Source organism: Somniosus microcephalus, chromosome 27, assembly GCF_052327205.1.
Source record: "Somniosus microcephalus isolate GS21.2 chromosome 27, FLI_Smic_1.0, whole genome shotgun sequence".
Classification (NCBI taxonomy): Eukaryota; Metazoa; Chordata; class Chondrichthyes; order Squaliformes; family Somniosidae; genus Somniosus; species Somniosus microcephalus.
Genome location: NC_141013.1, coordinates 22172051 through 22185793, shown reverse-complemented (window position 1 = coordinate 22185793; position 13743 = coordinate 22172051). Strand labels below are relative to the sequence as shown.

The 13743-nt window shown below is 48.3% G+C and overlaps 1 protein-coding gene across 2 annotated transcripts in view; it reads right to left on the bottom strand.

The window, feature by feature from the left end:
* Positions 1–13743, bottom strand: part of nnt2 (nicotinamide nucleotide transhydrogenase 2) — a 95109-nt gene that overhangs the window by 55687 nt on the left and 25679 nt on the right. For both annotated transcript variants that reach the window (XM_085968677.1, XM_085968678.1), the window contains exons 6-7: positions 12868–12956; positions 6782–6969 (exon numbers count right to left, since the gene is read on the bottom strand). In XM_085968677.1, the coding sequence (XP_085824803.1) occupies positions 6782–6969; positions 12868–12956 (277 nt within the window). The remainder of the gene's footprint in view (positions 1–6781; positions 6970–12867; positions 12957–13743) is intronic.

Genomic DNA, 13743 nt, shown 5'->3' with positions numbered 1-13743 from the left:
ATTCTTGATGAAAACCCTAAAATCTAATTTCCTTCCAGACTGTGTGATATACAGTCCACTTCTGATAATTTAGTCATTTAATGCAATATTTAATTTGAGTTAAGTTATGTAAATTTGGAATTTTGTGTTAAAAATGTGAACTTTCAGATCAGTTGAATTAAACATCATTGAAATAAGAGCAGTAGATTTCAAGATTTACCCTGGACTGTATTACCGGGTAAGAGATCAAGGGGTATGGGGAGAGAGCGGGAATATGGTATTGAGATAGAGGATCAGCCATGATCATATTGAATGGCGGAGCAGGCTCGAAGGGCCGAATGGCCTACTCCTGCTCCTATTTTTCTATGTTTCTAGATACCCTGGGATCATATACAGAATAAGAGGTAACATGGGGTGCGCCATTCACAGTGTAATAAATATCCCGTTAACTCACTTTCAAATAACTATGTATCTCTTTGCTTTTCTAATGAATTGAGAAAGTTACCATTTCAGGTCCAGTTCCATTCTTTATTCTTATTCGCAAAATACACAAGCTGAGCCTGATCCTGTCCTCACTTGCACACGCACTCACTCTCCAGCAGGAGTCACTAGAAAGCAATCAGGAGCGGGAACCTGGTTTGATTTTTTCCCGACCCATAGTCTAGAGGAACTGAGGCCGCACGGCCCAGAACTGCGATCTCAGTACAGTCCATTTATTCAAGCGGAAGGAAAATCAGGCACGCTCCGTTAGGGGAGCGCGAGTCATCCCACCTGATTTTCTTTCCTGCATTACGTCCAGGTAATGCTTTACGCCCAGACGCTGCAGACAAAAATCTAACCCAATCAGTTTTAATGCAAATGCTGAATGTATTGATTGCCCACATGAAATGTAATAAAACTAAAATGTATATTATATCATAGTTATAATCCTTATAATTGCTAAATGTCTGAGAAAACCCTGTGATTCCCATTAATTTTTTAATCTTGAGACTCCGGAACAGAGAAGGTGCCAGCCTTGTCTATGTGGTTAGTGATTGGCTTTAGGTAGCGAGCAAGTGTCACAAAGATTGCCCACTGGCAAAGGGTGAGGCCGCAATGGACACAAGGATTGCCCACTGGCAAAGGGTGAAGCCGCAACGGACACAAGGATTGCCCACTGGCAAAGGGTGAGGCCGCAACGGACACAAGGATTGCTCACTGGCAAAGGGTGAATCCACAATGGACACAAGGATTGCCCACTGGCAAAGGGTGAATCCACAACGGACACAAGGATTGCCCACTGGCAAAGGGTGAGGCCGCAACGGACACAAGGATTGCCCACTGGCAAAGGGTGAAGCCGCAACGGACACAAGGATTGCCCACTGGCAAAGGGTGAGGCCGCAACGGACACAAGGATTGCCCACTGGCAAAGGGTGAGGCCGCAACGGACACAAGGATTGCTCACTGGCAAAGGGTGAGGCCGCAACGGACACAAGGATTGCTCACTGGCAAAGGGTGAGGCCGCAACGGACACAAGGATTGCCCACTGGCAAAGGGTGAGGCCGCAACGGACACAAGGATTGCCCACTGGCAAAGGGGGAAGCCGCAATGGACACAAGGATTGCTCACTGGCAAAGGGTGAGGCCGCAACGGACACAAGGATTGCTCACTGGCAAAGGGTGAGGCCGCAACGGACACAAGGATTGCTCACTGGCAAAGGGTGAGGCCGCAACGGACACAAGGATTGCTCACTGGCAAAGGGTGAGGCCGCAACGGACACAAGGATTGCCCACTGGCAAAAGGTGAGGCCGCAACGGACACAAGGATTGCCCACTGGCAAAGGGTGAGGCCGCAACGGACACAAGGATTGCCCACTGGCAAAGGGTGAGGCCACAATGGACACAAGGATTGCCCACTGGCAAAGGGTGAGGCCGCAACGGACACAAGGATTGCTCACTGGCAAAGGGTGAATCCACAACGGACACAAGGATTGCCCACTGGCAAAGGGTGAAGCCACAATCGACACAAGGATTGCTCACTGGCAAAGGGTGAGGCCGCAACGGACACAAGGATTGCTCACTGGCAAAGGGTGAGGCCGCAACGGACACAAGGATTGCCCACTGGCAAAGGGTGAGGCCGCAACGAACACAAGGATTGCTCACTGGCAAAGGGTGAGGCCGCAACGGACACAAGGATTGCTCGTTGGCAAAGTGGGAATCCACAATGGACACAAGGATTGCTCGTTGGCAAAGGGTGAATCCACAATGGACACAAGGATTGCTCGTTGGCAAAGGGTGAAGCCGCAACGGACACAAGGATTGCTCGTTGGCAAAGGGTGAATCCACAATGGACACAAGGATTGCCCACTGGCAAAGGGTGAGGCCGCAACGGACACAAGGATTGCCCACTGGCAAAGGGGGAATCCACAATGGACACAAGGATTGCCCGCTGGCAAAGGGGGAATCCACAATGGACACAAGGATTGCCCACTGGCAAAGGGTGAATCCACAATGGACACAAGGATTGCTCACTGGCAAAGGGGGAAGCCGCAATGGACACAAGGATTGCCCACTGGCAAAGGGGGAAGCCGCAATGGACACAAGGATTGCCCACTGGCAAAGGGGGAATCCACAATGGACACAAGGATTGCTCGTTGGCAAAGGGTGAATCCACAATGGACACAAGGATTGCCCACTGGCAAAGGGGGAATCCACAATGGACACAAGGATTGCTCGTTGGCAAAGGGTGAGGCCGCAACGGACACAAGGATTGCCCACTGGCAAAGGGTGAGGCCGCAATGGACACAAGGATTGCTCACTGGCAAAGGGTGAGGCCGCAATGGACACAAGGATTGCCCACTGGCAAAGGGTGAGGCCGCAACGGACACAAGGATTGCTCACTGGCAAAGGGTGAGGCCGCAATGGACACAAGGATTGCTCACTGGCAAAGGGTGAGGCCGCAATGGACACAAGGATTGCCCACTGGCAAAGGGTGAGGCCGCAACGGACACAAGGATTGCTCACTGGCAAAGGGTGAGGCCACAACGGACACAAAGATTGCCCACTGGCAAAGGGTGAGGCCGCAACGGACACAAGGATTGCTCACTGGCAAAGGGGGAGGCCGCAACGGACACAAGGATTGCTCACTGGCAAAGGGTGAGGCCGCAATGGACACAAGGATTGCCCACTGGCAAAGGGTGAGGCCACAATGGACACAAGGATTGCCCACTGGCAAAGGGTGAATCCGCAACGGACACAAGGATTGCTCGTTGGCAAAGGGGGAAGCCGCAATGGACACAAGGATTGCCCACTGGCAAAGGGGGAGGCCGCAACGGACACAAGGATTGCTCGTTGGCAAAGGGTGAATCCACAATGGACACAAGGATTGCTCGTTGGCAAAGGGTGAGGCCGCAACGGACACAAGGATTGCCCACTGGCAAAGGGTGAATCCACAATGGACACAAGGATTGCTCGTTGGCAAAGGGGGAAGCCGCAATGGACACAAGGATTGCCCACTGGCAAAGGGGGAGGCCGCAACGGACACAAGGATTGCCCGCTGGCAAAGGGTGAATCCACAATGGACACAAGGATTGCCCGCTGGCAAAGGGGGAATCCACAATGGACACAAGGATTGCTCGTTGGCAAAGGGTGAGGCCGCAATGGACACAAGGATTGCCCACTGGCAAAGGGTGAGGCCGCAACGGACACAAGGATTGCTCACTGGCAAAGGGGGAAGCCGCAATGGACACAAGGATTGCTCGTTGGCAAAGGGTGAATCCACAATGGACACAAGGATTGCCCACTGGCAAAGGGGGAATCCACAACGGACACAAGGATTGCCCACTGGCAAAGGGTGAGGCCGCAATGGACACAAGGATTGCCCACTGGCAAAGGGTGAGGCCGCAACGGACACAAGGATTGCTCACTGGCAAAGGGTGAATCCACAATGGACACAAGGATTGCCCACTGGCAAAGGGTGAGGCCGCAACGGACACAAAGATTGCTCACTGGCAAAGGGTGAATCCACAATGGACACAAGGATTGCTCACTGGCAAAGGGTGAATCCACAACGGACACAAAGATTGCCCACTGGCAAAGGGTGAGGCCGCAACGGACACAAGGATTGCTCACTGGCAAAGGGGGAGGCCGCAACGGACACAAGGATTGCTCACTGGCAAAGGGTGAATCCGCAATGGACACAAGGATTGCTCACTGGCAAAGGGTGAATCCACAATGGACACAAGGATTGCTCGTTGGCAAAGGGTGAAGCCGCAACGGACACAAGGATTGCCCGCTGGCAAAGGGTGAATCCACAACGGACACAAGGATTGCTCACTGGCAAAGGGTGAGGCCGCAACGGACACAAGGATTGCTCGTTGGCAAAGGGTGAGGCCGCAATGGACACAAGGATTGCTCACTGGCAAAGGGTGAATCCACAATGGACACAAGGATTGCTCACTGGCAAAGGGGGAGGCCGCAACGGACACAAGGATTGCTCACTGGCAAAGGGTGAGGCCGCAACGGACACAAGGATTGCCCACTGGCAAAGGGTGAATCCGCAACGGACACAAGGATTGCTCGTTGGCAAAGGGTGAATCCACAATGGACACAAGGATTGCCCGCTGGCAAAGGGGGAATCCACAATGGACACAAGGATTGCTCGTTGGCAAAGGGTGAATCCACAATGGACACAAGGATTGCTCACTGGCAAAGGGGGAGGCCGCAACGGACACAAGGATTGCTCACTGGCAAAGGGTGAGGCCGCAACGGACACAAGGATTGCCCACTGGCAAAGGGTGAATCCACAACGGACACAAGGATTGCCCACTGGCAAAGGGTGAGGCCGCAATGGACACAAGGATTGCTCACTGGCAAAGGGTGAGGCCGCAATGGACACAAGGATTGCTCACTGGCAAAGGGTGAATCCACAACGGACACAAGGATTGCCCACTGGCAAAGGGTGAATCCACAACGGACACAAGGATTGCCCACTGGCAAAGGGTGAGGCCGCAATGGACACAAGGATTGCTCACTGGCAAAGGGTGAGGCCGCAATGGACACAAGGATTGCCCACTGGCAAAGGGTGAATCCACAATGGACACAAGGATTGCCCACTGGCAAAGGGTGAGGCCGCAATGGACACAAGGATTGCCCACTGGCAAAGGGTGAGGCCACAATGGACACAAGGATTGCTCACTGGCAAAGGGTGAAGCCGCAACAGACACAAGGATTGCTCACTGGCAAAGGGTGAATCCACAATGGACACAAGGATTGCTCACTGGCAAAGGGTGAATCCACAACAGACACAAGGATTGCTCACTGGCAAAGGGTGAATCCACAATGGACACAAGGATTGCCCGCTGGCAAAGGGTGAGGCCGCAACGGACACAAGGATTGCTCACTGGCAAAGGGTGAATCCACAACAGACACAAGGATTGCTCACTGGCAAAGGGTGAATCCACAATGGACACAAGGATTGCTCACTGGCAAAGGGTGAATCCACAACGGACACAAGGATTGCTCACTGGCAAAGGGTGAATCCACAACAGACACAAGGATTGCTCACTGGCAAAGGGTGAATCCACAATGGACACAAGGATTGCCCGCTGGCAAAGGGTGAGGCCGCAACGGACACAAGGATTGCTCACTGGCAAAGGGTGAATCCACAACGGACACAAGGATTGCTCACTGGCAAAGGGTGAATCCGCAATGGACACAAGGATTGCTCACTGGCAAAGGGTGAAGCCGCAACAGACACAAGGATTGCTCACTGGCAAAGGGTGAGGCCGCAACGGACACAAGGATTGCTCACTGGCAAAGGGTGAATCCACAATGGACACAAAGATTGCTCACTGGCAAAGGGTGAGGCCGCAACGGACACAAGGATTTCTTGTTGGCAAAGGGTGAAGCCACAATGGACACAAGGATTGCTCACTGGCAAAGGGGGAAGCCGCAACGGACACAAGGATTGCTCGCTGGCAAAGGGTGAATCCACAATGGACACAAGGATTGCTCACTGGCAAAGGGTGAAGCCACAATGGACACAAGGATTGCTCACTGGCAAAGGGTGAATCCACAATGGACACAAGGATTGCTCGTTGGCAAAGGGTGAAGCCGCAACGGACACAAGGATTGCCCACTAGCAAAGGGGGAATCCACAACGGACACAAGGATTGCCCACTAGCAAAGGGGGAAGCCAAGCACCACACCTTGTCTCATGCACACTCCAGGCCACCATTAGCAGCTTCCGGTGCACCAGAACTCTTATCCCTAGGGCTGGAGTATTTCAAAGTGTTTTTCAGTGATCCTTCAGTCCAGCCATCTAGCAGAATCCTAATTTTATTTCACCTTTCCTACGATCCAGTGGGTAAGAGGAAAAGCATTGGCAGGAAATGAGGTGCATTGCACATGAAAATAAACAAACATTCGGTCATGTCATCTTGAAAACGTTGTAGGATGGTGCAATATTCAGCAGGTGGTATTTAGTGTCATGGAAATTTAGCACGGCTACAATAGAGAAATTTGGATCAAAAGAAAGCAATGATAATCCGAGTTGCATTCCGACAAGATACCTGCGCTGTGTTACTGAACCACGGTCCTTGTCAAGCCAATGGAACTAAAACATATGCACCAGCTTCCCAAAGGGGTAAGTGATGATAAATACTGTGCACAATAAAACTGGGCTTTGGCCTTTCACCATTGATCATGTAACTTTTGGGGAAACCGGAGCTCTTAAAATTAATTTGCAAATAAAATGACAAGAGCTTTAGTGAATTAAATGTACAATCTTTTATGTTTTGAGTTTCAAAGCTGTCATCACTCACCTGGAATAAGGGCAGTACTGATGAGAATATCCACCTCCTTACACTGTTTGGCAAACAGTACCATTTCTGCTTCAATAAATTCTTTTGACATCTCTTTAGCATATCCACCGGTCCCTTCTCCAGATTCCTCCACGTCAACAGAGAGAGGTTCTGCTCCGAATGATTTAAACTGTTCCAAGGCCGCATCTCTACATAAGAATTATATAAGACAGATTGTCTTGGGTTAACTGCTGAAAAATCCAGTTTGGGCACTGATGTAAGAAAAAGGAGTCTTACCATCAAGTAACTTTAAAGTAAGCTTTAAGTAACTTATAAACACACTATATACACAAGAGAGGTCTTTAACATGCCTCTGGTAGAAGCCTCTTACAATACTGAACAGACCAGTATTTATACCAGTCCAACAGGAAGTGACATATGACAGGAAGTGAGGTATGTACACAGTTCATAGTTCACAGTTCACAGTTCACAGGAAGTGATGACATAACTTCCCGGAAGTTATTATTATCATCACATTCTTCCCTCCTGCAGGATTAGGAGGCTGTGGTCTACCTTTTGGTCCGCAGCCGCCGAACAAGAAAGAGTCGCACCCGTTTGGATTCCCGTCGTAGAGGGTCGCTGGTCCGCTTACATGCGGTTGGCCATTGGTCAGAGTCTGTGTGGCCTGGATTGCCCTGTGAAGGGTTGGGGAGATCATGGCTTCGAGTACGAGCCCCAATAGGTTCAAAGTTGGACTGCCTCTGTTCAGAGGGAGGTGCAGAGCTGGTCTGTGGTGGATCAGTACTTTCATGCGCGGTACTGGGAGGGTCGCAACCTTGAGTACGGGGTTCTACCGGCCCCAAGCTAGTTGGTGTCCGATCAGGATCCTGGAGAGGGGTACCCGATAGGTCCCAAGAGTTTCCTGGAGAAATGCCATCACCCGATGTCCCACTAGGTCCTGGTGGGCAGGGAGCCAGATCCCGTAATGATACGGTAGATTCTCGGCCGTCGGAATATCGTATGTTTGCATAGGTGGGGTTGGCATCGGTTAGTTCGACCTCGTCTACGAGAGGGTCATTTTTAGACGTCCGAACGTATCTTCGGAGTAATACAGGTCCAGGAGTAGTTAGCCATGACGGGAGTGATGTCCCATGAGATGAGCGACGCTGGAATCCAAAGAACGCTCATGAGGTGTAGTATTTGTGGCTGTAGAAAGCAGGGACCGTATAGAGTGCAATGCATCCGGAAGCACTGTTTCCCATTGCTGGTCTGGTAGGCCCCGAGATCTTAAAGCGAGACGTACGGAATTCCAGATGATACCGTTATACCTCTCTACCTGCCCATTTCCGATGGGATGGCATGGTGTTGTTTTGCTTGTAGCAATTCCCCGTTCTGAGAGGTAGTCCTTGAGTTCCCTTGACAAAGGATGGACCCCGATCTGAGTGAATATAAGCCGGCATGCCACAGAGAGAAAATACCTGCTCAAGTCAGCAGATTACTGTGGGCGCCAGCATATTGGAGCAGGGGAAGGCAAACGGAAAACGTGAATATTCGTCGATCATGGTGAGCAAATATGTGTTCCGAGTTGAAGAGGGCACTGGGCCCTTAAAATCGATGCTAAGTCGTTGCATCGGTTGGGTTGCATGTATGAGTATACCATCTGAGGGGCGGAAGAACTGAGGTTTTAATTCCGCACAAAGCCGGCATTCTGAGCACATTTTCTTTACATCTCCAGTGGAAAAAGGGAGATTCCGTGATCGTACGAAATGTAGCATGCGCGTAACGCCAGGATGACACAATCCATTGTGGACATCCATGAGAGTAGAGGATGACATAGTGGAGCAGAATGCCCGTGTGAGGGTGTCCGGGGCCACATTCTCCTTGCCAGGCCGATAGAGAATGGTATAACCAAAAGAGGCCAGTTCCATCCTCCAAAGTTGCATTTTATTATTCTTAATTTTGGTTCGTTTCCGATTATCGAGCATGAAGGCGACTGATCGTTGGTCCGTGATCAATGTAAAGTGCTGGCGAGCTAGAAAATGGTTCCACTTCCGTACTGCCTCTATGATGGCTGTGGCTTCTTTCTCAACCGGAGGATAATGTAGCTCGGCACCTTGTAAGGTCCTGGACATAAATGCTACAGGACGACCTTCCTGATTCAGAGTAGCCGAGATCGCCACCTCCGAGGCATCACATTCAACCACGAAAGGGAGATTCTCATCGATGGAGTGAAGAGCCGCTTTCTCCAACTGTTTTTTGAGAAGGTTAAAGGCTGCAACAGCCGCTGTTCCCAGTGGAAATGATCTAGCATGCAGCAGCAAGGGTTGGATTTTGTCCGAAAAATGAGGAATCCATTTAGCGTAGTATGCAAACAGACCGAGAGCCCGACGTAAAGAAGCCGGATTCTTAGGTGACGGGAGCTCTTGGAGCGGGCGAAGTCTTTCTGGGTCTGGCTTAATGATACCATTGCCTACGCAGTAGCCAAGGATGTTGATGGTCGGTTGCGACTCAACAGATTTGGATTCATTCAGGGTCAAATTACGGCGATGGAGGGCATCCCAAAATTTTTGGAGGTTGGCGTCGTGTTCCTGTTGATCGTGACCTGCAATGGTAATGTTATCAAGATAGGGAAAAGTGTCCCTTAGGTTTTCCTGCTTAACCAGGCCATCCATTGCCCATTGGAAGACAGCCACTCCATTAGTAACCCCGAATGGGAGGCGACGAAATTGGTACAGCCGTCCATTAGCCTCAAAGGCCGTGTACTGCTTATCTGAGACCTTCAAGGGTACCTGATGATAGGCACTTTTTAAATCGTAAGTTGAGAACACTTTGTATTCGGCCAGTTTATTAACCATATCATCAATGCGTGGCAATGGGTAGGCGTCCAAGTCGGTATATTGATTGATGGTTTGCGAATAATCGATGCATAGTCGCTGTTTGTGAGGTTTTAGAGGGTTCTTGACAATGACGACTTGAGCCCGCCAGGGCGACGAACATGGTTCGATGATATCCTCTGCTAGAAGTCGAGAGATCTCAGCCGCAATAAAAGATTGGTCTTCCTGATTAAAGCGCCGCGATTTCGTTATTATTGGTTTGCATTGAGGCGGAATACTGGCAAATAATGAGGGTTCATCAAGTGAAGCTGCTGACAATGCACAAAACGGTAATTTAGACGGTATATTAGAAATAGTAAGTCCGGGTTTGGATCCACCAAACTCAATGGTGAGTTTCTTATGCTGTTTTTGGAAGTCCAGCCCTAAGAGGAGATCACTACATAAGTCCTTGAGCACCGAAAGTCGGGTGGAGGGATACATACGACCATGAAGTGTCATATCAACAACACAAAAGCCGGAGATTCTGGTATTAAGTGATGACTGAGCCATCGCAATTGCCTGGTCCGATGGGAAGACATGTAGTTTCAATTTCGCAACAATCTGTTCCTTAATGAAACTATCAGTACTTCCTGAGTCAATTAAGGCATCTAAGGTATGCCCTTTAATTGAAATTTTTGTGGCTGCATGAGACAGGTTCTGTGGGCAAGCAGCTGTAATTGGTGTCGTTGCACAGAGAGTGGCTAAAACTCTCGGTGTGCTTCTTCGGGAGAGAGCGCGAGAGCAAGCTTGATAGGTCCTAGCTGGAGCATCTTGATAGGCCCTAATTGGGGCAGTTCGGTAGGCCTTAGCTGGATTGGCCCTCGTAGAGGCCCTTGATAGGCAAACTTTAGCAAAGTGTCCTTTTTTCTTGCAATAACTGCAGATTGCATTGCGAGCAGGGCAGGTTTTCCTAGGGTGAAAAGCATCTCCACAAAAGAAGCACTCCTTCCTAGATTGCCAAGAGGCTGCTAAAGTGGGGTCATCCTCCTCTTCATCAGAATTATCAGAATTAGATTCCCCCATGATAGGGTTCACCTGAGACCGCTTGAATTGTCTGGTTGCAGCTACAGCAGCAGATCGAGATCTGGGCAGCTGATAGAGGTCTGCATTTCTCTTTGCCAAATCCAGAGAACAAGCTAGGTCAAAAGCTTTTTGTAGCTCAAGTGCTTTACTTTCTAGTAGACGCTGGCGTATAAATGGAGAGGCAATCCCGCAGATGAAAGCATCACGAATCATTTCATTGCGGTACAGCTCAGCTGAGGCTGCCTGAAAGTTACAATCTATGCTGAGCCTGCGAAGTTCTTGCAGGAATTCGTCAATTGATTCCCCTGGCCCTTGTTGGGCTGTGGCCAGTAGATGTCTAGCATAGACCTCATTTGGGGTCTTGGCATACAGTTTCTTAAGTGCCCAAATCACCTCATCATAATTATCCCATTCATCAACATATTCGAACACTTTTGGGGTCACATAATTGATAAGTATCCTCAATCTAGCAGGAGCATCCGCTTCACATTCATCCAGAAAATTCTCAAAAGTACGGCACCAATGCTTCCATACCCTGCCAGCTGCTGGTGTATTCGGGTCCAAGTCCAGACGAATAGGTCTAAGGATTCTCTCCATGATGGGTGGTTCCCTGGATCCTTAACTCCGAGTTTGTCCGAAGGTCTAGTATTTGTGAGTGTAAATACTAAGTTACTTAAATTGATGTAAGAAAAAGGAGTCTTACCATCAAGTAACTTTAAAGTAAGCTTTAAGTAACTTATAAACACACTATATACAAGAGAGGTCTTTACCATGCCTCTGGTAGAAGCCTCTTACAATACTGAACAGACCAGTATTTATACCAGTCCAACAGGAAGCGACATATGACAGGAAGTGAGGTATGTACACAGTTCATAGTTCACAGTTCACAGGAAGTGATGACATAACTTCCCGGAAGTTATTATTATTATCACAGGCACTTTCCTTGTAAAGAGTTAGGATCCAATGAGGGTTGGAACAATAGTCATAATTCACTATTGGGGCCTTCAATGACCTCACAAACCTGTCCAACTTTTCGCTCATTAATGGCTACCAAAAGTGCTTATCAACACCCCCTCAAACACAATATTCACATCTCAACGTGCCATGATCAGTTCCACCTGTGCAACATTTTTTTTTCTAAGTTCATTAATTTTTTTTGATGTACAACGGGATAAATTCTCTGAGGCTCCACTCTCGGCTCTCCCGAGTTGGAAAGCACTGCGAATCGAGCATGCTGACCTCTGCATTCAATTTTCCCCAACCCATGCTGCTGTTGAGAGAGACTCGGTATCAAGAGTGGTGTCTCCAAAAAATTCATCTCAATAGCTTTTGGCCGAGTGCCTAATGTCATTTGGTTAAACCATGTACAGGAAACACTTTTTTATCCGGCACCGACGGGACCAGCGTGGTGCCGGTTGATCAAAAAGTCCGGATTACAGAGAGGTATAATTACCAAGGTACGAGAGCCCTGTACACGGCCACAGGTGCAGGAACCCTGGTTACACGGCCACAGATCCAGGAACCCCGGTTACACGGCCACTAATATATAGTAAAACTTACCTGAACCTACGCCTGAATTTTGCCGGTTAAGAGAGATTTCTGGATATTTAGGTGCCAGTTAAAAGAGTTTCCTGTACTTTTAGTCTTCTTATGGAGGTTGAAATTCAAACTTTCTTACCATAATGACCAAGATATTTCTTACCATTGATTTATGAGTTCCCTTTCCCATTTTATAGTATTGTGGCGGTACCACCGGTTGTCCCTTACATTGAGATATACATAATTCCCTTTAACTTACCTTACTGTATGTATCTATTACTATACTCAGGCTTCTCTCCTATACTCTATGATGACGTCACGCCGTCCATCACGCGACTCCTCAATGGCAGGAAGAACGTGATGACGTCAGAGCTTGGAACCTTCCAACAGTAGAGCTTGGAACCTGCTAGCAGTTGAGCTCGGAAACTTCTAGTCAGTCCTCGTGGCGTCCCCGCTGGGGAAAGACCTACACCACGGTGCTCCTAGTCAGCCATCTTACCTGCTACCTTACCTGTTGTATTTAACCTGTTCCTGTAAATAAACAACTTATTTATAGTTCGTCGAAGTCGAACTCGATTAATTAGTGGCGATGCACACGAATCGCTACAGTATAATATTTACATTGAGGAAAAAAATATTCAACATACTTGCATTTAACAAAAGCAACATTACCTAGTGTCAAAACCACGAACGATGGCTCCCATCGATTTTGCAGCACCAGCAGCAGCTAAACCAGCAACACCGCCACCAATAACCAATACCTGGTGTACAACACATTACAAAGTTTAAGGGGAGAAACTGCGAGAAAACCCATCAGTAATTACAGTGGTTACAACCAACACTTATGACAAACGTCGGTTAACACAAATCACAGCTTAGGTCACAGTTATATTACGGTGTCCATTTTTGGGCGCCCTACTTCAGAAAAGGTGCCAAGGCCATGGAGAGGGTGCGGAATAGATTCATTAGGATATCAGAGAGGAGAGGCTTTACTTGCGAGAAACTAAAGCTCTTTTCATACAAGCAGAAAAGATTTAGAGGAGGTCTGATAGAGATGTTCAAAATTATGAAGGGGATTGATTAGGTAAATTGGGAAAAATCTATTTCCACTGGAACGGTGCATCAGCATAAATCTGAATAAAGGAATAGGTTAGTATATTTTTTTATGCAGAAGGTAGTTAGGGCATGGAATACCCTACCAGAATCAGTGGTGTAAATGGTATTCATAATAGATTTTAAGAGAAGCAGATAAATATTTGAAAAAATTAAAATGTGAAAAGGGCAGGAGAATATGACTATTTGGATCGCTCTTTGAAAATTAGCCAACAGGTGCGTGATGTGCAAAGAGAATGGTCAATGTAACGTCAGTGTGATGCTTAATTGTGGAGGGTCTGCTTAATTTACAATATTGCACTGCACTATAACGTGAAGCCCAACATATAATTTAAGCTTAGTTTCACTAATAAGTGAATGATCACTTCTGGAAGAATGGAAATTATAATAATTTTATCCTGTGGATACTTTGAACGACACATTTTAACCTTGAAA